Source organism: Paroedura picta, chromosome 11, assembly GCF_049243985.1.
Source record: "Paroedura picta isolate Pp20150507F chromosome 11, Ppicta_v3.0, whole genome shotgun sequence".
Classification (NCBI taxonomy): Eukaryota; Metazoa; Chordata; class Lepidosauria; order Squamata; family Gekkonidae; genus Paroedura; species Paroedura picta.
Window position 1 is genome coordinate 28,444,220 of NC_135379.1, and position 25,478 is coordinate 28,469,697.

The following is a 25,478-nucleotide window of genomic DNA, read 5'->3' on the forward strand; positions in this document are numbered from 1 at the left end:
GGCATATTCTTTCTGTCAGGAGCCTAAGAATGCAGATCAGATGGCAGCCGCTACAAAGCGGATTACAACAGAGCAAGCATCTTCAGGAAGCACACAGAGCAAGGTTATTGGCAAAGACAAGGTACAAGGGAGAAGCGGGATTTTATCTAGTAAGTCCCCTGCCCCCCCACCAAAACACGGGAAAGTTGATTCTCACAGAATTGACTGTTTGATCAGCAGAGATGAGAAACTAGGACACTTGTCAGTTCCCATCCCTGCAACTCATGTAGGTTAGCTCACCATTCACCAGGCTCCCTCTCAAAGTTTGCCTTGAGGGTGCAGAATGCATCAGTCTCGGTGCAGAAGGTGGCCCCCCAGTCCAGCATAAAGCCCTCCATTTGTACCAGGAAATAAGACAGCTTGTCCAGTGACCCATTGTACTTGTCATGGAACTTTTGCCCTGCCACTATACCATTTCCTGGACCATAACCTGGGAACTGCGAGACCATGGGTGTGGTGCCTGTGAGTAGTAGCCCGGCATCGGCTGAGTGGTGGGGGCAGGTGGTGCAGTCCCTATCCTGTAGCCCAAGCCAGAAAATTGTGGGCCTATGGAAGGCGCCTGTACCAGAGATGCATACATAACAACTAGCGGCATGTTAAACTTGGGCCCCCAGGGTGCCGTAACCTTGCACCATAGGGTGCTGTACCAGTTGCTGTGTGTGGGAGGGAGCCATTCTCCCATCAGCGAAACTGCTTTGGAAACTCAGGGTGGAAATCACCCGGCAGGACCTTGCTCGTATCCCCTGCTATTTCCTTCTCTTTCTGGGCATCCATGTAGACCATGCGAATGGGGACCTGCATTGGCACTGAAGGTAGGTTGGGTCCATTCCCATGGTAGCCAACGAGCCTGACTGACCTGAAGCCGGTTGAGACACCGTCACTTTGGTGGTGCTGACTTCTGCCCGTGGCTCACGGAGAGTTCATTTCTCACCCACCAGGATGCAAGTTGGGATTTTGGTGCCGGTAGTCCAGTCTCCTGGTGCCCCCCACGTGGCCCAGGCCTAATGGAGGAAATGCACTCCCTGGAGGGTGATCAAGCCACAGTCAAGCAGCGCTGAGTTGCTTCTGGTTGGGGAGCCGTGCCATGATCATATTGCCGGGCAAACCACCAGCACGATCTGACCATTCCCTTGGGAAGGGGATGACTCTTCTGAGGTCAGCAACCCCAGACACTCCTTGTACTCCAGTTCTAGTTCTTGTTTCTGATCCTCAGGCTACTGAGAGATCTTGCCCTTTCTGGTGAAGTTAGGTGAATCTCCCAAGCCCCCTTCTTCTGCCGCTGCCATGGTCAGGAGGTGAGCAGAGTTACGACAGTTGACAGGGAGAAGAATAGTCTTTGCCAAACTGTCAGGATACTAGGAACGCAGTTCGGATGGTGACCACCAACCACGACAAAGCAGAGACCACGACAGGTAGCCCATAGCAAAGTCAGTCTTTAATGAGGAATTCAACAGAGCAAGCATCTTCTTCAGGAAGCGCACAGAGCAAGGAAGAAGCGGTGTTTTATCCAGTCAGGCCCCGCCTCCCCACAGAACATGTGAAGGTTGGTTCTCACAGAATCAACCGTTCAATCAGCAGAGGTGCAAAACTAGGAGACTGGCAGTCTCCCAGATACCTTCCCAGCTGTGCTTCCCCAGATACTTGGGATGCTTTACAACTCTTCCAAGGCTATAGGTAACATTAACATAACACAAACTAGAGCAGCACTTCAAATGGAGCTGGGGCACACTAAAGGAACAAGGCAAATGAAAAACGGGGAGGAGGCTGAGTTGGAACTCCCAATCTCCCTCTAGGATGAACCCCAAAATTGACATAGCAAATGACACTTTCAGTTTAAGCCCTTCATTATTACCTGGCTAAATAATTTTTATACTTGGCACAAATATAACTTACACGATAGCCACCATTACTGCTTATATTCTAAATAGCTGTCAAATTATCTTGGAACCACCTCAGAAAGGTAGTAATACCCAGAAAATGAATACAAAATAGGTAATTGCAACATGGATCTTGCTCCAATCAGAAAAAACAGACTATTATCTTGGCAGTCTTAAACAAAACAGATTTGATAATATCCTTGGTGTGTTTTGTCTTATTCCAAGGTAGCCACTTTGCAGCAGATTCACCCAAAGACTCTTGTTGCAATTAGTTAATGTTGTCTCAAAATATTCGGGGCATTTCCACATGGAGGGCTAAAATGCAAGTGGCTTCCTGCTGGCAAACGTGGGATGGTAAATCTTGTGTTTGCAGCCCTCCTCATGGGGAGACCACTCCTGCGGTTTCCCTCTGCCCCTCGAGGCTTTTTGCTTCCTGATGAGGCTGCAAGGGGAAGCAAGGCGAACTTCTCCCTCCATTCCTTGGCTTGTCAATCACAACAAGCCACCAAACACAATACAGCACTTCTCTCATGGACTGAAACTTTCTCCCCCAGCCCCGATTTTTTTTAAATGCACTTTTGCGTTGCTATTCAGTAATGCCATAACAGATGAATTTTTAATAGCCTATGGAGAAATGCTGGAACGATACAGCATTTGGGTATTTGTATTTGTATCCCCTTTGGGGATTTGTATTTTTTTCCCCACTTTATTTCTGTCTGGGTGGGTTTCTGAGATGCTGCACATTGTTCCTGGAGCCCCAAAAGACATTTTGTGCTAATCGTAGGCTTACAAACAAAGCACACATATGACTGAATGAGCGGGAGAAGGCAACCAGATAACCCATCTCCCCCCCACCACTTTCCAGCTCATTTTCCACCTCTAGCAGATGCAAACGAGACTGGTTTTGCCTGCCACAGTTGTGAGAAGGCTGAACAGGTAACTGAAGCCCCAAAAGGCATTTTGTGCTAATGGTGGTCTTAAAAACAAAGTGTACACATGGCTGAATTATCAGGAGAAAGCTGCTAAATCACCCACTTGCCCCCCTTTCCCAGCTCATTTCCCACCTCCAGAAAACAGAAACAGGGCTGTGTTTTGCCTGCCTGATCCCAAGAAGACCGTGGACACATGAAAGATTATTTTATTTCACCTTGAAAAATGTTGGTTTGCAGTCCTGCTGCAACATGGACCACGCCATTAAAAAAAATAAAAATTATTCAAAGCAGGAAATGAAGAGGGGAGGGCGGGACAAAGCTGCTGAGACTATTGCATGTTTCCTCCATACAGTCTTTTTCCTGCTTGTTCACCAATGGTTTGCGCATTATAGGGTGGTAAAATCCAGTTTTCTAGATTTAAATATGGTGAAATTGCAAGCCACCTACTGGACAGCCTCAGGATGTTGGTGACGTCATGTAGAGGGGCCTGAATATGCCACCAACATTTGGAGGCTGTCCAGCTACATTTTACACGTGCGGAAATGTCTGTTCAAACCCAGCCCATATCAAAAGGGAGCTTGCCCTCTCTAGTGGGCTTTCATTAATTGTATCAAGCCTCTCCAAGTTTTTAAATAAGATTGTGTAAATGGACTGTCAAAATCTTTGTAAAGAATTCCAAATTCTGTGCCTAAAGTACCTTTTCCTCTCCTCATACAGGATTACAGCTGGACAGACATCCGATGTCCCTTTGAAAAGCGGAGGGATGCAGCATGTGTCTTTTGGGACAATGTAGTTTATATTTTGGGTGGTTCCCAGCTTTTTCCTATAAAACGAATGGACTGTTACAACGTTGTGAAAGATAGCTGGTATTCCAAACTGGGGCCTCCTACACCTCGTGATAGCCTTGCAGCATGTGCAGCAGAGGGTAAAATTTATACATCTGGTGGTTCAGAAGTAGGTAAGGCTCTCTCATGGCTCTAGTGGTGGGACATTCCAGTTGATAGCCCCATACAACATCTAACATTACTTAGTATTGAATGTTCCTTTATATTTAAATAAAATGGCATTAAATGGATTGGAAGTCTTTATTTTTATTAGTGTGTATCTTAAAGATCTGTTGCAAAAGATTCATACAGACATATATGTGATTATGGGTAAGGCATCAGACCTATATTTTGGTCTCTAGTGTAACTGCTGTGCTGCTTGATTCAATAGACTAGAGGTAAAAACATGCTGAATTGTATAGGATTGCATATGTACTGTAGTAGATATTATAGCATTGAATACTTTGGATTTAACTTATTGCACATGCCAAAAGTGCTAGTCAGTAGTGGTTTAACCTGTCAGTAAAATTGCTTACGCCCTGTGCACAGCTGATAGTTCTATAGTGTAGTCTGATTAATTTGGTTGCTAGGGGCAGGCCAACTTTATCAGTGGTATAATCATAAAAGTCCATCCTCAAACTATGATAAATGTCAATGCTAGTTTAAGCTTGAATTCCGCTCTCAGCCAGCATAGTCTCAAATGAATTTAGCTTGAATCCCCATCTGTCAGCCAGTAGTCTCAGATGCATCCTGCCAGATTTATTCAAATCCGTTATTAACCAATGCTTTCGGTGTCCAAGGTCTTGACTCTATAAAGAGTTGATGTCTACTTGAAAGAGAGAAGATTTTTGGAATGAAGTCCAGGTGATCTTGGCATTGATTCTACCAGTTGAGTCAGGGAATGAATTTCATTGTCCAATATGCAAATAATCCCAGTCTGTCCTAAGCATAAGTACTCCCAGCCTTTAAAGCTGCAGTCTTATGTCTACTTGGCAATTAGTCCCTTTGAACTTTGTAAAGTTCAAAATAAATGTTACAATCTTCAAAATAAATATGTTACAGTTGGCCTCCAGTTGTAAGTATAGAAATCTAAATAAATAAATAGTGAAGGCAGCTAACGTTGAAAGCAAGTGTGCCTCGCTGTTCTTTGGCAAGGCATACAGATTTTAGATGTCAATGTTACTTTAAAATATTAGTTTTAAAATTAAAGGTGTAACACCTCTATTTCATGCAGAATGCTTCTCTTTCCCTCTGGAAATCAGTGCCCAATGCTCAATTAAGACTGAAAAAAATCTAGTGAGCAACAAACATTACTTTGCCTGAGGCCTGCCTTCTGGAAGATACAGGTTTTTAAAAACATAATTTACACCCTGCCTATCTCCCTAAGACTGAATCAGACCATCTTAGACAAATTTCTGTAAGAGGAAGCAATAAGATTTTTTCTTAAGCAGCAACAAGTCACATAATAAATTATGGCTAGGCTAGGGAAACCAGGAGGTTGTTTTTTTTAATCTAGGTGAGCTTTATTCCAATGGATGACACTTTATTTGGATAGATTCAAATGGGTAGCCATGTGGGTCTGAAGTAGCACAATAAAATCAGAGTCCAGTAGCACCTTTGAGTCCAACAAAGATTTATTCAAGGCATGAACTTTTGCGTGCAAGCACTCTTCCTCAGACTATGAACTCCCAACATGACAGTGGGAATATATAGCAAAAAATTAATTCTGTTAAATTAGTAAACTATGTCAAACATCCAAATACAGCCATATGATAAAACTCTGTCAGTGATCAAAGGCTCCCACCCTACCATTTTCTGTTTGCCCCATCTGTCACATACAAGTGTGAAACATTCCTGTGGGGGATTGCTTGCAACTATCTCATCCCAAGAACAAGGAATTAAACGTAAAATTCCATTCCATTACCATTACCTTACAGTCACATTATCACAAATGAAATAAATCTGAAATAAATTTGTGGCCAGTTTGATGTAGTGGTTAGGAGTGCGGACTTCTAATCTGGCATGCCGGGTTCGATTCCCCACTCCCCCACATGCAGCCAGCTAGGTGACTTTGGGCTCACCATGGCACTGATAAAACTGTTCTGACCGAGCAGTGATATGCCTGGAAGCAGTGACGAGATGGCTCAAGCAGAGTCGTCTGAAGCTCAATCCTTCAAAGACGGAGGTCCTGTGGCTAGATAGGAAGGGCCCATGCGAGGAAGCGCGCCTGCCTACCCTGGATGGCGTGCAGCTCTCTACGGCTCACTCTGCCAGGAACCTAGGCGTGATTCTGGACGCCTCCCTGACAATGGAGGCCCAGATCACAAAGGTAGCGCGGCTGGCATTCTACCATCTCCGCCAAGCCAAACTACTAGCGCCCTACCTGGCCCCGGAACACCTAGCCACAGTGATCCATGCGACGGTCACCTCTAGACTGGACTTTTGTAACTCGCTCTACGCAGGCCTGCCCTTAGCCCTGACCCGGAAACTACAACTAGTTCAAAATGCAGCAGCCAGGATCCTCACGGCAACACCGTGGAGGTCCCATATCCGGCCTATTCTCCATCAGCTGCAATGGTAACCAGTTGAATTCCGGATCAGACTAAAGGTTCTGGTAATTACCTTCAAGGCCATACGCGGTCAGGGCCCAGTGTACCTGAGGGACCGCCTCCCCGCCTATGCCCCCAAAAGAGCTCTACGCTCTACTGCCTCCAATCAGCTAAGGATCCCTGGCCCTAAAGAAGTCCGTCTGGTCTCGACCAGGGCCAGAGCATTCTCTGTTCTGGCCCCTACCTGGTGGAACGAGCTCCCAGAGGAGATCAGGGCCCTGACGGAGCTTAAACAGTTCCGCAGGGCCTGCAAAAAGGAGCTCCTCCACCAGGCATTTGGCCGAGACCAGATGTAATCTACAGCGACCAAGGGCCCCTGCTCCCCCCACCCCCCCTCAGAATTCAATCAATAAGCCACCCCCCTCAGAATCCCATCAACAAGCCCTGGACCTGTTTGTGTTATGATTGTTTATTGTTATACTGTGTTGTGTTTGGTTGCAATTGTTGGTTATTGGTGTACATGTTCTACAGACTGTTTTATGTATGGTTCTCTGTTATAATGTAAACCGCCCTGAGCCTCCGGGGAGGGCGGTATAAAAGTATGATAAATAAATAAATATAAATAATAAATAAATATCAGGGCTCTTTCAGCCTCACCCACCTCACAGGGTGTCTGTTGTGGGGAGAGGAAAGGAAAGGCAACTGTAAGCTGCTTTGAGCAGGTAGAGAAAAGCGGCATATAAGAACTAACTCTTCTTCAAATTGTGAGGAATATGGATACAAGAGTTGAACAAGGTTATCATGAATAGTGAGATAAAAAGCCTATGTCCTTGTTGAGTCCAGGGTATGTCAACAAGGACATAAGTTTTTTTTATCTCACTATTCATGCTAACCTTCAAGTATTTGAAGATGATTATCATATCACCTCTTAGACTTTCCAGACTGAACAGACCAAACTCCCTCAACCTTTTCTCATACGACATGGTCTTCAAACCCCTCACAATCTTTGTAACCCTCCTCTAGACATGCTCCAGTTTCTCTACATCTTTCTTCAATTGTGGTGCCCAAAACTAAACACAATACTCCAAGTGAGGTCTAACCAGAGCGGAGTAAAGCATCACTTCGCGTGACCTGGACACCATACTTCTTTTAATACTGGCCAAAATCCCATTTGCCTTTTTAACCACCGAGTCACACTGCAATCTAAGATACTTGGAATTTCTATCTTTTTATGAGCCTTCCCCATAATCTAAACAGAACTGTTTTTCAAAGTCAGAATGATTCTGGCCAAACTACTTCTTCATTTAATTATAGCCAGAGCCAATTCTCTTTTAGGTGGTAATAGGAGTCTTCTGTAAATCAGCTACATGATATATGAATTCATCTTTCACCAAGCATTATTCTGCAGACATTAAAGGAGGCTACTGTAGAGAAGGCAGTGTCTGGGAGGCATGGGTACCTATGAGAGCAATCTGAAGCTGATCAACTCTGAACCCTACTCAATTATATTCAGTGGAGCTTACTCCCAGGAAAGTGTTCTTAGGGTTGTACTAAATGTCACCGTCCCTCCTCCAACACATCCTGAATAGCGAGAGGGGGCAGGGATTTATATTTTGAAAAGGGTACAATGAACTAATCCTCTAACTCATTTAATAATAATTTAACGTTCAGGAATTAACTATCTCTCACCATGAGAGGCATTAAGGTTTTAGGATTGTAGCTGCACAAGACAAAAGAAATATGCTTCTGTGTTTTGGAGCCTAAAATATTTTCACTTTGTGAGTATATCTGCTTTGCGAAATACTTGAAATAGTACAGCTGAATGTAGCAGGGTAAGACACACAGTGGTTTACTGTTTAAGATGTATTTTTAAAAGGGTGTCTAAATGAAATCACTTATCTTTCTATTTTAAGGGAATTCTGCTTTATATTTGTTTGAATGCTATGACACGAGAACAGAAAGCTGGCATACAAAGCCCAGCATGCTGACTCAACGCTGCAGTCATGGGATGGTAGAAGCAAATGGTCTGATTTACGTATGTGGAGGAAGTTTGGGAAACAATGTTTCTGGAAGAGTCTTGAATTCTTGTGAAGTTTATGATCCAGCAACAGAAACGTATGTACAGATTTTATTATTCCAGAAGTTTGTTTTTATTATTATTATTATTCCCATGTTTGTTTTGTTATTATTGTTATTATTGTTATATTATTGTTATTATTGTTATTATTCCCATGTTTGTTTTGATATATTCACATGGTTAAACTGCAAATAAATTAAGCTTAACTTTGTGCACAAAAAGTGTTTTTTGTTTCCTTTACTATTTCTTTACCCAGCCCAGAAAAACATAGGGATTTCACTGAAGTCTGCCATTTCATTTTCATATGAAATAAAAATGTAAAGCACCACAAAATTAGCTTATTAGTGTGCTCAGTTTAAGTGAAATAGCGGCTCTTCTACTTCTCTTGTGATAGTGAAACAAACCATAATTGAAAACTGTCAGACTACATCAATAGCCAGTCACTCTGCATGATAAGGAAAGAGTAAAGATCCATCCATCTGCCTACCTGGTCAAGTCACCTCAGAGGCTATGTTAGCAGTTTGTTACTGCAAGGAAGGGAGAGATGGCAAACTCATCTATTTATCTGCCATCACAAGTCTTTCAGTGTTATTTTATGCAAAGTTATGCTAGTCTAAGCCTACTGAAATCATTAGGTCTAGACTAGAGTAACAGCATAGGATTACAGAATTTGAGTCCAATGGCACCTTTAAGAACAACAAAGATTTATTCAAGGTGTGAGTTTTCCTGTGAATAAATCTTTGTTGGTCTTAAAGGTGCCATTGGACTCAAATTTTGTTGTGCGACTACAGACCAACACAACTACCCACTTGCATCTGCATAGGATTGCCACATACCATTTATATGTGTTAGTCATCTTAATGTTTCTGTTTGAAAAAGAATAGGGAGGAGTAAGGAAGCCTTTTCCTCTGCACACTTAATTATCCTAAAAATAACCCTGATAAAACTACTTATGTTTTAAATCACTTCAGGTGGACAGAGCTCTGTCCGATGCTTGAAGCCCGAAAGAATCATGGGCTGGTATTCGTCAAAGACAAAATATTTGCAGTAGGGGGGCAAAATGGCTTGGGTATGTATTAAATAATTCTTGTGTCTGCATTGTAACATCTGTTATGCCTAGGATAGCATGCTAGTGGTTGAGCCCATACAGCAAAGTTGGGGGTGAGGGTCTGACAGTGTTTCCTCAGGCATACCTGAAGAAGCTGTTGCAAACGGTTAGGCTACCACTTTCATGGTAGAATGAGCTGTCTACCTGAATATGTTGGGGGAAAGTTTTTTTAGATATAAAATTCCAGTGATATCAGAATAATTAAGGTTTGCTACTGAAATAAACACCTACCAAACACAGCTGATAATGAACATACACTTACCCTTGTTTTCCATGATAAGGTACGCTTGAAAAACATTAACAATAATTAACACAAACTTGTGGAATATCCTGATTCCAGGTTTTGGAATCCAAAAATAGAATTCATTTACCTTCATCATTTGCATGATTAAAGAGTGGGAAAAAATGCAAAGAAACAAAACTAAAATAATTTTCGCCCCCCGAAAATGAATAAGCCACACACAGTTGCTCTTTCAAACTTCTCCAAGGCCTTCTCTCCCACAAAGTACATGCAAATCAGTAGTTAAAAGCTGAATTGTTTGTGTGGTTGAAAATGTAAATACACCTATATTTTCACTCATAGCTTGTAACTTTTTATCACTATAAAAGAGTACTATTTTCTGGGGAAACTTAAAACGGTCTCTTAACTTTCAACTGTGTTAATGTTTAAGAATACTTATTTGAGCTTTGTGGTTTTTTTTAGGTGGCCTGGACAATGTAGAGTATTACGACATTAAAATGAATGAGTGGAAGATGGTGTCGCCCATGCCATGGAAAGGTGTAACAGTGAAATGTGCTGCTGTGGGTTCAATCGTGTATGTCTTAGCTGGGTTTCAGGGTGTAGGTCGATTAGGACACATCCTTGAATATAACACTGAAACAGATAAGTGGATAGCGAACTCCAAAGTCCGTGCTTTCCCAGTGACCAGCTGTTTAATCTGTGTAGTTGATACTTGTGGAGCCAATGAGGAGACATTAGAAACATGAAGACTTTGAGGAACTCGTAAAGTACTTTTGCATGACTGATTTGCGTCCCATGATACTTCTGCATTTTTAGTTATATCTTGTCAGAGTGAATACTGCTGAGATGCCATTTTATCACCGTTATGTATATAATGTGGAGTTGCTTGCGCAGGTTTTATTTTTTCATTTTCTATCTGAAGACTGGAAGTATTTTTACCAGCCTAGAATAAAGACACATTAAAACAGTCTTTTAAAGATGCATTTGTGCAGTGTTGCCAAAAAACAAACCCAGCTCTGCCTTAATATATTGGCAAATATTTGCAGAAAGCTTTCTCATTAACTTTAATTGTGAGAGGATTCACATTGCAGAGGTGGGTATAACAAAATGTTTCTAGTGTGTTTTTCAGAAAAATTGCTGTTCTTCAGAAAAATGTGCTATATTACTACTATGCAGCTTCATCACAAGATGAGAGGGATGTATCCCAGTATCCAACTGAAAAGGCTGTTAAACTAAATACTTTAACTACTTACAGAATTTGTGTCTGTGCTGAGCTGGCTCAGATGACTAAGGGCATATGCTCCTTGATTTGATGCTTTATCACAGTCTTGGAAGCATACCTAGCAATAGGAAGATGCTTTTCTTCCCAGATATTCCCGTATTGACACCAGGATGCCAGATGCACAAACAATATACTCCATGCTTTTTCTACTATCTCATGTCAATTAAGTGCATAATAGAAGTTAGCCATTAAGTGCATGCTGTTGAGGGTTGTATGCTTCCCTGCTCTCCTCCTCCATAAACACACCTTTTCTCTAAACTAAGCACTGAACCAGTTGAGATCACACAGTGCACTTCCCCTGACACTTCTTCATTGGTTGTCAATTCCATTTGAAAAACCAAGAGAGGGTGGGAGGAAAATCTGCTTCTGAGTTACTACATGCAGTCTAGGTGACAGTTAGCATTTATATGTGAGAACACAAGTTTACAGTTGGGGTTCTTCCTGTCAACTTCAGTTTCTGGGAGGATTTAATTGTCTCAACAGTATTATAAATCGCAGTCCATTACTTTTTTATTTCAGAAAATTAATATGGATCATGCCCACCTCAGCTGCATAGCCCTGTTCTGGTTTAGTTTCTTGGTTATAACAGAATATGTAAATGCAGGAAGTAGCTTGTATCTAAATATACATTCTTTCCAATTCCTTGTTTGCCTTAGTGTTGATCAAAATTCATTCACATTCCTTATATGCCTGCAGTTTCAGAAACTCTGGATAATTATGTGGAAAGTGAAAAGTAAAGTTTGCATGTGATGAGGTAAATGATTTTTCACATGTATAAAACATGTTTGAGGGTATAAAATATTGTTCAGTCCATCAACTTTTTTCTTCATATTTGTAATTCACTAAGAGTTCAAACACCATTCGCAAGACTTTACATGTTAAAACAATTTATGGTGTTAAAAATTACTTCTATGTATTTTCTTCTTACTACTGTCTTTTAGAAATCCTATAATTAGTAGTTTAAATCTATACTACACTAAACAGTTATATATAGAGAGGCATAGAAGTCCAACCTTTTAAGGACTGCTCTTAATTTTGATAGTGTGGGATTATTAAACCAATTCAGAAGCACATTTTTCTAGTTGAATAGATTTATCAAGAGTGGAATAACTAATAAAAACATGAAGAATTGTAAAGCTCACCTTTGTGTAAAATTATAAAGGGTTTTTTTTTAGTTTCAAAGTTCCTTTAAAAAAAAGACACGTTAAAAGTGGGATTCAATTTTTAGACCCTTTCCATATTCAATTTATCTAAACATTTGCAATTTAGTATGAACAGTTTCATTCTTTTCCTTCTTTCAACATTTCTCCATTCTCCATTACATATCTAGCTAATACATGAAGTCACATTTTATTGTTGGTTCTTAGTATTTAGTATATGAAAATTACTGTGCAAAAAAAGTTTTCTTAGACTTTGTGTATTGAAAAATGTATGGATCATTCTTGATTACTGAATAATTTCGTTCAGTATTAACAGATTTTCTGAAAGTAAAACAAATACCTCAGTGAGGCTTGTGGGTCAGTAGACTTTTAATTAAATATATTTGTTTTTCTTATGCTTCTTGTTAAGTGTTTATTTAATATTCCAACAAAGCAAAGTAAAAAATATGATCTAGAACCTGTAGGGGTAGGTTTTAGATCTTGGATTGTTGTGCAGGGTGCCAAAGGGCTCCACTACAGCTGAACTATCTAAACTCCACTTATCAAACTGGAAACAAAGGGTCGCACACCTTCTCCTATATCATATTAAAGGTGTTTAATATGGGGCCATGTCAACAAAGGCAGCTCAAAGGCAGAACAGGCATTTCCCCTTTTTATACCCTCTCTGCGACCACATTTCCTCACCATTGTCTGAGAGATAGTTTACACTCTGCGCATCCACCTAAAGGGTTAATGCTTCACGAAGAAAATAACATAAGTTTAGTACAATCAAGAAAATGTGTCTGTAGTAAACATTTCCTGTGCAGTCCACTGACATATAAACTGCCTTGGAGAAACAGTCAAGTTGAACTATTGACACACCTCCTGAAAGTACATATGAACTTTTAAAACTTCTGCTTTTAGGAAACATCTTTGTGATGGAGGTTTTAAGCTATTCCTAGCTGGCTTATGCTTTGATAGTCATTAGTGTCGCATGACTATCCATTTTATGGTCTGGTTTCCAGCCATGTAAGCTAGTCTTCCTTAATTACAGGTGTAACAGAGATCTCACCTTCCCCAGTGTAGAATGAGACACCTATGGGTGCTCAAAAAAAAGGCTTTCCATTCCCTCCCTATAAAAAGGGATTCTGAGAAGTCACCTTATTATTACCACAAGCAAAGTGATTTTTTATAATTTCTATTCTCATTAGGATTAAATGCAGTGCAGAGGGCTGGGGTGGCAAAATGTCTTTAAGTTGACTCTGGACACAGCTAATTGTGTTTTCTTTTTTGCTATCTGGAGTATTACACATACATAGAAAGACAGCCTTTTTGGCCCTGGCTTCAGCCTGGTGGAATGAGCTGCCAGCTGAGTCTTTGACCCTTTTGGAAGTGTCAAAGTTCTGAAGGGCCTGTAAAATGGCACTCTTCCACCAGGCATATGGCTGAGGTCAAGGCTAACACTTAGTGGCATCTAATGCCCCCCCCTTCAGATATAAGAAGATGCCATTGGATAATACTTTGAATAAAGCTCTGTTAGTCTTAAAGGTGCCACTGGACTCAAACTTTGTTCCATTATGGAATGAATGAAGAGTTGTGCATGATTTTGGTTAGTACTTTTAAAAACTGCCAAAAGTTCTATGAATCCTAGACAGCATTGCACTGGAAACAAAAGGATGGCAATATATAAAGTTGCTCCAGTAGTGATATTGGGGGCAGGTTCAGAAGGGTGTTTGCAAAATTATAAGGAAAGTATTATTATATTTTATTATTATATTATTATTATTATATTTATATTTATACCCCGCCTCCCCCCGAAGGCTCGAGGCGGCTGAGAGTCATACTCTGTTGAGAGTGTTGCTATCATAAGCAGGAGAGAGATGGCATAAAATTTTCCCAAATAACCACTGAAATGAGAAAACAGAGTATTTGCTATTGTGGGAGAGTGGGGGACACATGCGCACACACCAGACTCAATCCTAAAGCAACAATCATTTTTCACTTGATTATCCTGGGACTGCTGGGGGGACTATCCTGTCCCAGGTACTGGGTTCTATAGAGAAGGGAGTTGGAGCTGAGATGCTGGGTGGATGGAACACATGGATTAGTCCTTTCAACCCTGGAACAATTTTGTGTCAGTGGTATCTCTGCCTCAGTCAGCCTCCTCACCATGCTATATTGTTCAGGGCCGAAACCTCTTGTCCTGCTTTGTCCTTAATTCAGGAAGGGGACAATATGTTCATATTGTTCTCCTGTACTGGATTTCATTAAGCAGCAACCTGTTTAGCCTCAGCAACCTGAATCTAATCCTCTGTGATCCCTAATGGCTATTCCTCCCAGTCCCTTTCTGCTGGAGCTGAAGAGTATCCAAGGTTTCTCCTGGGGCCAGCCAGGTGTCTTTTGAATCCGTAAGGCACCCTAGCAAGAAGGTAACGCCATAAGGCAATTTCTATATCCTCTAGCAGCCAGTGTGTGTTCTAGGCTCTGAGGGATGTGGACAGAGGTTCCGATGGACAATATGGAATATCTGACATGGGCAAAGCGAGATCTACCCGGGGACAGTTCTAAATTTTATTTTATTTTTTAAAGTGGGGCCTGCTTCTGTGGTTACTCGTGTCCCCCTGTGCAGGCAGTGGTTGGGTTTGAACTGAGCCCCTGGGGAAATGGTGTGGTCGCAAATCGGCGCGGACTTTCACTGAGGACTTTCTGCTTATCCAGCTTGGAGGCACAGGAGCGTCGCCATGCCACCGACAGGTTCGTAACGGCTAGCGACCTGGGGGACAGAGTTCATCCGGCTGGCAATGGAGCGTAATAAAAGGACGCTGATTTCTGCGCCGGCCTGCTCAGTTTCAAATCTTTCCAGGGTCCAAGGCCCTTTCGCATCCATTGTCACAGTCACCGTTAAATCCCAGCTCTTCCCTTGTGCGGGGCTTCACCGGAAGCTGCAAAGGGATGCCGGAAGTTACGTCAGAGAACCGGGAAGCTTAGAGCGCTTTGCCGTTAACGGCCCGTTCTCGTCGGCCGCCTTGCGCCGCCGCTGTTGGTGCGTCACCGCCATGACCCCCCCAAGCACGGGCTCGCCGAAGACCCGCTGAGTGGCTCCTCAAGCGCCCCTCAAGGCCATGGCCTCCGCCGGCAGGATTTGCCACTACTATTTGCAGGGCCACTGCCGCTTCGGCGACCGGTGTTGGAATCTGCACCCGCGCCACGGCGGAGGATCGCACCAGTCTTCTCCCAGCCCCGGTAATACGATCGGCTGCAGGGGACGGAAGCTTCTCCCGCGGCTCGCAGCCAGCTGTCGCCTGTTGTGGCCCCGGGTGGACCGTGCCTGCCCCGCCGCTCCCGGCAGCCCTGGTCCGGCTCCTCACGAGTCGGGGAGGAAGCAGCCGCTGCCTCCCCGTGTGGCTGTTCTGGCCTGGTTCAGCCGCCTGGCCCAGCAGCCCGGACTCGGCCGAGGGCCAGTTCAGTGGGAAGCGCCGCCTCTGAGATGTGGTTTAATGGTCGGGTTCAGTTCAACTGAAAATTCGCTCCCCGAAGGATGCCGTGCGGCTTTTCAATGGCAGTTGCACCGGGTCCGTTTACTGGACGAGCTGCGTTGGAGCCAGTTTTGGTTGAAAAGTGGGATAGATGCCTCCAGAAATACCTATTCTGTCATGCCGGCAGTCAGTGAGATCTTTTGGGTTACCTGAGAAATAGCCCGTGGTTCTAGGGTTGGCTTAGATACCTCTCCCTTCTACGTATTTTAAAAATGTATTTGGGATGAATAGCATTCTCTGTTCTTAACACACCAGGTAGTAAATGGTATCAGTGCTGGTGTGCCTGGCTGTGATAAGTTTGCCTGTTTAAATCTGTTGTCCTTTCTCTTTTTCTATAATGGACAACATTCGTTCCACGCAAATAAGTAACTACTATTGTAGTTGTAATAACTGCTATTGTAATTACTATTGTAGTTGTAGTTGATCAAAAAGGTGTTGCAAGACCCTTCTGTCCCCCTTTGGTATTCTTCCCAAAGTCCTTCTAATATAACTACAATAGTAGTTATTACAATAGCAGTTATTACAACTACAATAGTAGAACAGTGGGCTTTCAACCTGTGGAGACTTGGAGACCTACCTGCTGAGCTGTCAGCCTCCCCCCCCCCCTGCATTTTAGTGCTGAGGAATGCATCTGTTTATACAGATGGTAGGATAAACAGCAGAAATGGAAGTTAAGCCATTCAGCTACTGAGAGGGTTCCTCTGTAACTCTGACACTTGAACTTGTGCCTCAGTTTGATATACCTCCTGGAGCTCAGCTGTTTCCCACTGCTGGTTTTCTCAGTGTTCAGCTGCCCACAGTCCTGGCCTTGCCACTGGTGAGGTCATAATTCTGGCTTCTCTTCCTGTCCTACAGCCCTGGTGTCAAATGACTTTATGTCACTTGCTTGTAGCATGATTGGCCCCACACATGGTAGATCTTTAGTCTGGAAAAGTGAAGATCACTGCCGTAGATGTATGGTTTCTTATTTCAAAATGCAGGGAAGAAAAGGCTCAGTGTTAAAATCAGCTTTCAGACTTGTTTTATTTCACAGAAGATAAATGTATTCTTTTTCTTTTCCAACTTAAGGCTCCAGCAGAAGAGGCGGATGGGATGGCCATAATCAGAGATACCCCATCGTTCAACCACCCAGTTTTTCTAAAACATCAAACTGGCGCAGTGACAGAGATCATGGGAAAACATTCCATGGACCCCAGGCTAACTTGGGCTTTTCCCACAATAGGTTTGCTGCCTTAAATTCTAATGAAGACACAAATGACAATGGCTTTAAAAATGACGACGAGAAACTTCTGTAAGTTGCAGCAATTTATCTTTGAGTTTTTGCTAGCTTTGAATGAGTCAAATGTTAAACAAAAGAAAAAAAGATCCCTTGCATTCTTAATACCTACATGCAGTTAGACTTCTTAAAATCTATTTAAATAAGTAAGTATCAAGGTTGAAGCAGCTTGGCTGCTACAAGCATAATTGCCGGAGTTGTCCATGGCTGTCTAGGAAGTCTGAAATAGTGTTAAGATCTAAGAAGATCTCAGTAGTATTCTGAGAGGTAGATAAGGAATATTTTGAAACTTGCAGAAGTGAGTTTCGAAGGGCAAGGAATGAGTAGGCAGCTAGCAAAATCAGAGACAAGGAAGGAAACAGAATCAGAGGGAGGAAAAGCTGATCAAAAAGGTGTTGCAAGACCCTTCTGTCCCCCTTTGGTATTCTTCCCAAAGTCCTTCTAATATAATATAATTCTTTCAGCATTTATGATAAATGTGTTGCTGTTTAATATCAGATTAGCATTCCAGTGCTGCAACTAAAAAGATTCAGTATATCTGGAGGTCAATATGTCTAATTTTGTGCAATGGCTCCAATTGTGAATTTAAAATCTGCATAGTGGGGCCATGATATAGATAGCAGGAGATTTTCTATGAACTTGGAAGAAGCCCCTTTTGCGTAAGTCATATCTATCAACCTAGATCCATTGCAAATCATTGTGAGTGCAGGAATACCAAAGTGCTGTAAAACCTGGAGAAAAGCTATCATACATCTAAAGAAACACTTATCCAAGTATTTTGTGTCCTGGTTTGTTCCTGTATTCTGTGCTCTCCAGTTGCTTATTTTTTCATGGTTTTGTATTGAAAATAACTAGCAATGCTAACTTTTTAAACTTATTTTTCCTTCATATCCCTTTCAGTAGGCTTTTGACCTGCCATGTTTTTAAAAGAATTCTAGCTTTAAATTGGTGTTTTGCTTTGCTGATCTCCAAACTAGTTTGGTTTATGACTTTTTGATACTAATTATCCAGTGATATTATAATGAAAGACATGGAGGTTTGGGAATCTTCAGGCCAGTGGATGTTTTCTTCCTATTCACCATTGAAAGACAAGCCTAATATTTCAGGTAAAACTTTCCCTAGTGTTGATTCTATCCCCCCCCCCAAACAGTATAGTCTTTTTTCTTTCTTTCTGGATATCAAGCAATAAAACATGTATTATATATATGCACACATAAGGGGTCTCTTTTAATGAGCGTTTAATGTGGACAGTGCTTTTAATATTCTTGTTCAGCATAGCTGTGGGTATAACTGTGTCTCTCCTTCAATCTAACATCCTTATCAGGTGCATAGCAACTGTGTGCTTTGTAGCTTTTCATGCAGATCTGGCTTGCTTGTGGCAGTTTAGCCAGGCCTAATCAGCTGTTAACATCCTGAAATACAGGGATCCTGAGCCTAGTTTTCCTTTATATACCCTATCTTCCCAGTGGTACCCAAAGCATGTTATCCTCCTTGTTATCCTCACAAGAATTATGTGAAGTACACTAGGCTAAGAGTATATGACCACCCCTAGGTTACTTAGTGAGCTAATATGAAACAAGGGGAGATCCAGACTTTGGTTTTCCAGATTCTAGTGTGACACTCATTACCACCACACAACACTGGCAAATGTGAAGCTGAAATTGCACACTTGTTGAAGTAACATCTGGTAAAATAACAACTAGTTCAGCCATCAGTGAATCAGTGATGAATTTGAAAACTTCATGAGCTTACAGCCCCGAAGTAAAACAGGACACTTCCAAAACAACTTTAAGTAAACTTTAGGTAAAAAAGAGAAATTTAAGACAATTCTGTTATGAGTTTGCAGTTTCGTAGGCCAATGACTGTCTGCAGTAAATCTAACTTGTTAGGTGTTACAGACAGATGTGCTTACTGTTATTTCATAGCTGGGACAAGAAGCAGTATTCCGCCTCACAGTTTTGATTGTTTTCTTGCAGGTTTTGTAGACTTTTCTCCTGAAGAACTACATCTTGAATACTATAACTGCAGTGCAAATAGTAATATTCAAAATTATGTAAGTCACTATTGTTTTGGCTATCAAATAGGGAAAGTTTTTCAGAGAAATGTGCTTGGATGGTAGAAAAGTAATGAAGTTCCTTTATTAAGATCCATGCATTTGAATCACAGTCATTCAGAGACTCTGTCCATTCTAAGCTTGATTGGTAGAGACCAAGTTCTGACCCCCCTCCTTTTTTTCCAGGTCAACTCAGTCCAACAGTTAGTCACCCAGTGGAAAAGAAGACTACTTGAGTTGAAGAATATAAATCCTTCTACTAAAACTGCATTGGTGAGAAACAGAAGGTTATTTGCTTTAATTACACATATATGTGCATGTTAATTGTGAGGATCTGGCATGACTTCTTTATTGGGTAAAAAGGAAGAAGGAATTAGCTCAGAGATACTTAGGCTCGAGCCATATGTGGGTCTTTGACATACCACTTATGGCTTTTCTGAGCACAGCTCCTCAATGAGGCATTTGCCCCATGCTTCAGGAAAGTGGGCTAAGTCTTTGTCTGGTGGGAGACTTGTAGCTGGCAGGTGGTTCCTACCTTGAAACAGCTGCCATTGGGGAATAAATAAGCTACAAGCTTCCCTGAGATGCAAGCCCCATGCCAAGAATGCAAGTGAATGGTTCTCTATGAGCTGTGAAGTGAGTACCACTGGAACAGAGCAATGATAACTAAGCACAGATCTTGTTCTGACATTAGGCAGCCAGGGCAAAAGGTCTGTGGGGGTGGTGCTGGTGCCTGCGTGTGCCCCAGACTTTCAGTTTCTATGGGGTGCTGGCTGTCAAAGCCCCATCATCCCACAAGAAGGCTTTGAGATGAAGATCAACGCACAGAAATGGGGAATGAATCCTCACTGCCCAGGATAACAAGCCACCATTGGCCCCTCCGAGCTATGAGATTGAGGGAGTAGGTATCCAGCTGTACTGGGTATTAACTAAGAAGTTAGCACTTACTTGCAGTAAGGTAGAACACCTGCAAGTTGAATTCCATTACGTTGCTTTGGCCAAAATAAGTTGAGGTACTGGGTTTAGACCAAAGTCACAAAACAGCAACACAGGACTGTATTTATCAATAAAGTTTATTAAAAGTAATGTGCAGAACTATACAAATTCTTAAGCAGTACAAAATAGGGAAGAAAATAATTAAATTAAATAGCTAACCAAAAATACATATTCATGCTTTAGTCCTCTGACACAAATACTGCTTAGTCAGACCGAAGGTATAAAGTCCAGATAGAACTCCCAAAAGCAGGTGTTCCGGCAGCCCAAGGCCCAACCTGCAGCTACGAGGAGGGCTAGAATGAAGGGCCTTGCTTTATATCAGACTTTTTGCAGCTGGCCTGTTCTTGTTTGGCCAGTCAGCTAGGTTGTCAAGACATGTGACCAAATGCTTTTCCAACTGACATGTATTCACAATCAAGCAATTTTTGCATGCTCAGGGTTCCTTGTGCTAATGAAATAGAATGTGAGTGTGAAACTCCCTCTTGTTCTCTGGCCTCCAAGCCCTCAGGCCCATTATTTCACTTGCGCCTGTGCCAGTGCCTCATCCCTTATCTTGCTGGAAACCGCAAGTTGGAGGGACATTAACTTCCCAGAGTGGAGCTTTCAGTAACTTGATTAGGTTTCAGTAACTTGAATACATCCAAAAGCCTGAAAAAATTTGGAAAGTCGAAGAAACGGCTAAAAAAGGCCAGTGTCTTGACACTGACTAGGTGTGAAGCAGAACCCCATGGGCTGTCTTTGGCTTGACAAATGTGTTGCTCAAAAAGAAATTGTTCCCTCTCTTCCTCTTAGTGGGAAGCAGTAGCAGGAACAATCATTCCATGGCTGTGGATGCCGTCCGCTTTCTAAGCAGCTTGGTTAAGGTGACCAGATTTTAACATTGGTAAAACGGGACACCATTGACCGGGGGGGTTCTTGATTAAAAATTTGGTCTATATGGAGCAACAAAAAGTTTCATAGAATGCATAGAACACAAAAATAGTATTGTAATATATATTTTTTAATTTCAACATAAGTACAATTTGCCAGGTTCCCCCAGATGTCCCTCCAAAAGTGGGACAATCTGGTCACATTAAGCTTGGTCAGAGAAGGGTTTGGTCAGTCCCCCCCACCCTTCCCACTGGTTGGAGCAAGTTGATCATTGCTGAATTAGTGGGCCATTATTATCTACAACAAACTAGAAAAATAGTCTTTATAAATCATGCCCTTTATTATCTGTTATAATTGCCCTTAATTCTTAGAAGTAGCCAAATGAGCCAAGAGATCCTACAGTGTTCCACCTTTTTGCATCCAAATATAGCTGCTCTCTGATCTCCCTTAATTCCCATTCTCATTGGTCTCTACTTTGCTACTGCAATTGGAGGTGGCCTTCTGTTGTGCCTGCCTTTGTCTCTTCTGCCAGCTTGGTGTCATGGTTAGGGGAGTGGACTTCTAATCTGGTGAGCCAGGTTTGATTCCCTGCTCCTCCGCATGCAACCAGCTGGGTGACCTCAGGCTCACCACAACACTGATATAGCTGTTCTGACCAAGCAGTGATATCAGGGCTCTCTCAGCCTCACCTACCTATCAAGGTGTCTGTTGTGGGGAGAGGAAAGGGAAGGCAACTGTAAGCCGCTTTGAGACTCCTTCGGGTAGAGAAAAGCAGCATATAAAAACCAACCCTTCTTGCTTCCTTCTCTCTGTTTGCTGAATACCTTCTTTAGATCAGTTCTTTAATTTCCTTTTATCCTCAAATCCCACTTCTTCAGTAAAGCATTGCTGGAATCACAGTGGCTCACCTAGTCAATACCTCTATTGATACCAGACTCATCCTGCCATTACTTTCTTGCTGATCTACCACAGAGGTTTTCAGCCTCAGGGCCAGCCTTTAACACTCATGCAGCAATATGAGACACATTGTGAGCTGGGCCTCATGACAGGAAGTCACATAATCTGACCCACATGACAGACGTCAGCATTATGAACTCATAGTGGAGTTCATGCTGTAGATACATGTAGTGCATAGGAGAACCAGCTAGCCAAAGAAAGGCTGGGAAAGAGAGGCAAGAGAGAGTTTTTTTCAAAGAGAGATGTCTCTGGGCTTTTCTGCACGCGTTAAATATAGTGAAATGTAGGCATTATATTCTGGCCGCTCTACATGACGTCGCCCACATCCAGCGTCTGGCCAGCCGACAGCTCACCATATCCTCCATTTTAAAGCGTGAGTTTGGGAACTGCATAAAGTGGATTCACCAATCTAAAAAGTGCTAGCAGCCAGAGAGCAACCAGCAGGCAACCAGCAGAAGGAAGGTATAGAGGCTCAAACATGCTAGAGTCATCTGTATCATTCTGCCCTTGCACCTGCCTCCCTCTCCTGGGAACAGGAATTTCTTTTTAAAAATGGTGACATGCCTGGAGCAATGACTAGGCGGACACACATATAGGCAATGCCAGAAATAAAAGAAAATGTTTTTAAAGTGTGCCTCTTGAAAGTTTTCTCCCTCACCCCAAATCAGGAACGATTCCCCCCCTCCCCGTGCAAAACCAAAGGACTCGTGAATTACTCAAGGGCCCAATCCTGCCAGTTTCGCTTCACCCCCATTAAAGTAAATTGACTACAATGGGAATTTTGGCTTTTCCACCTTTTCTGGGGCCTGTTTTTTTTTTTTTTAGGTACAACCTCCAAACTTTCAGGGTACCTTCAGGAGGCTCTTCCTCGATTCCCCTCCAAATTTGAGATTGATTGGTCCAAGGGATCCACTTCTAGGGGCTCCCAAAAAGAGTGCCCCCATCCCTCCATTATATCCTATAGCAGAGGTAGTCAAACTGCGGCCCTCCAGATGTCCATGGACTACAATTCCCATCAGCCCCTGCCAGCATTTGCTGGCAGGGGCCCATGGGAATTGTAGTCCATGGACATCTGGAGGGCCGCAGTTTGACTACCCCTGTCCTATAGGATGGACTCTCCATTGGATATAATGGAGGGATGGGGGCACCCTCTTCGGGAGCACCTAGAAGTGGACCACTTGAACCAATCGTTATGGAATTTGGAGGGGAGCCAGGGAAGAGCCTTCCGGAGCTACCTGGAAAGTTTGGAGGCTGTAACTTAACCACCACCCCAGGCCCTGGGAAAGGCGGAAAAGCTGAAATTCCCATTGTAGTCAATGGAGGAAGGGGATTGGTTGCCTGAATTGATTGGCAGGTGGAAGTGTGACGTGTATAAGGCACGTTGCTCTCTTCCGCCATTTCCAGCAGCAGATGTGGAGGGTGAGATGCGCAGAAAGTCGACAGATAAAGGCAAGACAGCAAAAAGGTGAGGAGGGGCTGGGATAAAAGTCCAATAAAATTTAGCGCTTTGCCATTCAGCTGGCTTAACACTATTTTTACTAATGTGCAGAGATGCCCCCTGAATCTGCCAGTGCTGACAAGAAATCCTCTGGACTATGGAGTGTCTTCAGCTTACTGACCTCCTGCTGCTGTCATTATTGGTGCAAAGGGAGGAGGTGGAGCTGCTCCCTTGCTGTCTTCACTTGCACACCAGCAGCAGGTGCCTCCCCAAAGCATCAAAAGAATCTCCATCTATTGGTGTTGGAGACCCAGCAGGTAGGGCTCAGACAGATGGCCTAAGAATCACTGATCTATGGACGTTTTTAAGTGCATGGTATTGTATGATGGTAACATAAACATTGAGAAGGTGATGGTAATTTCAGTTAAACAGGCATCCCATGGCACCACAAAGATTAACAACATTTATTTCAGCACAAGCCATTGTGAATCAGAATTCATGTTGTGATATGCGGGAATAGGTTTTGTTAGTCTGAGGTAACACTGGAACCCACAGTGAACCCTTCATAATTTTACTACTATTCTTTTGTTGAACAGATGGTGGTTTATATCTGGTTGCCTTGCACACCATTAAACTGTATGCTGTAGAACCTGTGTTTTCAAGGAGATTAGAGGTGTTTTTTTTTCTTTTTTTGTTCTAAGATATCTGAACTCAACGATGTAGCTAGTCAACCACCACATGCATTTGGATTTGGGGGACAGCAGTCGTCAGCTTTTGGGGGACAGCAGTCATCAGCTTTTGGGGAACAGCAGTCAGCTTTTGGGGGACAGCAGTCATCAGCTTTTGGGACATCAAGTGAGTATTTTATGCTAAACTCAAGTAATCAGTCATGCCTGTATTTTTCTGCTGTTCTCTCTTAAAGTAGTTAACATATATGTTTTATAAATGCTGTTCTGTGTGCTCCTATTGCAGCCTTTCCTGTGAATAAACATGGCAGCATTAAATCCTTTTCATTCAAATCACCTTTGGAACTTGCTAATGTCTCATCTGGAAGCCTGCCTGCATTTGGGAGCCATTCTGGTGCTCAGAAGCATTCATCGCTGGGTGCAACTGCTTCATCTACTACTACTACTACTACCCATTCAGTTGGCTTTGGGCACCAAAGTGCTTCATCTGCAGCTTCCTTTTCATTTAAAAGTTCTGCAGCTTCTGGTGGCTTTGGAACTTCTGGATTTTCAGGGTTTGGACATTCACTTCCCACAAGTTCTTCAAATAACACATCTGCTCCTGTGTTTGGTGCTGGCAATTCAGCAGTTGCTGCCTCAACTTTGGATTCCAGGAGCAACCTGTTTGGACAACCCACAAATGCTTTTGGGAAGAGTGTTGCACTTGCGTCATCAGTAACCCAGACCAATACCATTTCTGAAAAATTATTTACACCGAGGAATGAACTATTTGCAGATGAGCTGAAGCAATTTGAAGCAAAGAAATTTACACTAGGAAAGATTCCTTTAAAGCCACCTCCCATGGAACTTCTAATTGTGTAAAGTATTTGGAAGATGTCTTTTAGCACTTTTGTTCCCAGGGTCTAGTCTTCAATTTTATTTCTTCATAACTGAGATATTTGTTCTGGCGTATTGCCATTGCTTCAGGAAAATTATTTTCATTTATAGTAACCAGTTAGTTATCTGTTTTAACTTGTGGCCTCCAAAATGGATGTAGTTAACTTGAGAAGAGCACACCATAAAATAAAGCATTCGCAATCATTTAAAAACACAGCAGTCCTAAATCCAATTATTTGGGGATGTTGGCTACCATGCCCTTATGATCAAGAACCATTTGCAAGCAATTTAATCCAAAACATATCCTAATCCCTTTAAAATCATACCAATTCCCGCTTCCCATTGTAGTAGTTCCAACATGACCCACAAACCCTTTCTTCCATCCCTCACTGTTTCTGTAGTTTTGACCATAAACTCCAGCATAACACCACAGTCCTCATCCTTGCATTTCCAGTTGCATTAGGTTAGGCTGGTTTGAATGAACAGATACAGTAAAGGCTTTGTTTTAGGTAAATGTAGGTCTTCCTCTTAACAGCCAAAATGTATCCTCCATATTATGAAACACTGCACATCATTGTTTGTTTTATTTTATTTATTTGGATTTTTATACTGCCCATTCTTTACTGCTCTGTGCAGTTTATATGGAACACTGCGTAATTTTACATGGAACATTATAACACTCTATAACATTATACAATTTTCAACAGAACAATACAAACTGT

The 25,478-nt window shown here is 42.4% G+C and overlaps 2 protein-coding genes across 7 annotated transcripts in view; both read left to right on the forward strand.

Moving 5' to 3' along the window:
• The window catches only part of KLHL7 (kelch like family member 7), a 28,308-nt gene extending 15,824 nt beyond the window's left edge, over window positions 1-12,484 (forward strand). For both annotated transcript variants that reach the window (XM_077304791.1, XM_077304792.1), the window contains exons 8-11: window positions 3,566-3,806; window positions 8,135-8,336; window positions 9,270-9,367; window positions 10,110-12,484. In XM_077304791.1, the coding sequence (XP_077160906.1) occupies window positions 3,566-3,806; window positions 8,135-8,336; window positions 9,270-9,367; window positions 10,110-10,393 (825 nt within the window). In that variant the 3' untranslated portion in view covers window positions 10,394-12,484. The remainder of the gene's footprint in view (window positions 1-3,565; window positions 3,807-8,134; window positions 8,337-9,269; window positions 9,368-10,109) is intronic.
• A 2,543-nt stretch (window positions 12,485-15,027) lies between these two features.
• On the forward strand, window positions 15,028-24,970 carry NUP42 (nucleoporin 42). Of its 5 annotated transcripts, none has more exons than XM_077302923.1 (7): window positions 15,028-15,311; window positions 16,673-16,895; window positions 17,892-17,986; window positions 18,857-18,933; window positions 19,120-19,206; window positions 23,896-24,049; window positions 24,167-24,970. In XM_077302923.1, the coding sequence occupies exons 1-7, from the start codon at window positions 15,191-15,193 to the stop codon at window positions 24,739-24,741; spliced, it is 1,332 nt and encodes a 443-aa protein (XP_077159038.1). In that variant the 5' UTR covers window positions 15,028-15,190; the 3' UTR covers window positions 24,742-24,970. The 5 variants fall into 5 exon arrangements, with proteins under 5 accessions (XP_077159038.1, XP_077159040.1, XP_077159036.1 ...); XM_077302925.1 differs by having other exon boundaries at window positions 15,074-15,311; window positions 16,827-16,895; XM_077302921.1 differs by lacking the exon at window positions 15,028-15,311 and adding an exon at window positions 15,372-15,734.
• Window positions 24,971-25,478: the final 508 nt, after the last annotated feature.

Coding starts and splice junctions, on each gene's coding strand:
- NUP42 (XM_077302921.1), top strand. CDS start 15,566: ATGGTCGGGTTCAGTTCAACTGAAAATTCGCTCCCCGAAGGATGCCGT. Junction 18,934..19,119: donor ATAGTAATATTCAAAATTAT/GTAAGTCACTAT, acceptor CTTTTTTTCCAG/GTCAACTCAGTCCAACAGTT. Junction 24,050..24,166: donor ATCAGCTTTTGGGACATCAA/GTGAGTATTTTA, acceptor CTCCTATTGCAG/CCTTTCCTGTGAATAAACAT.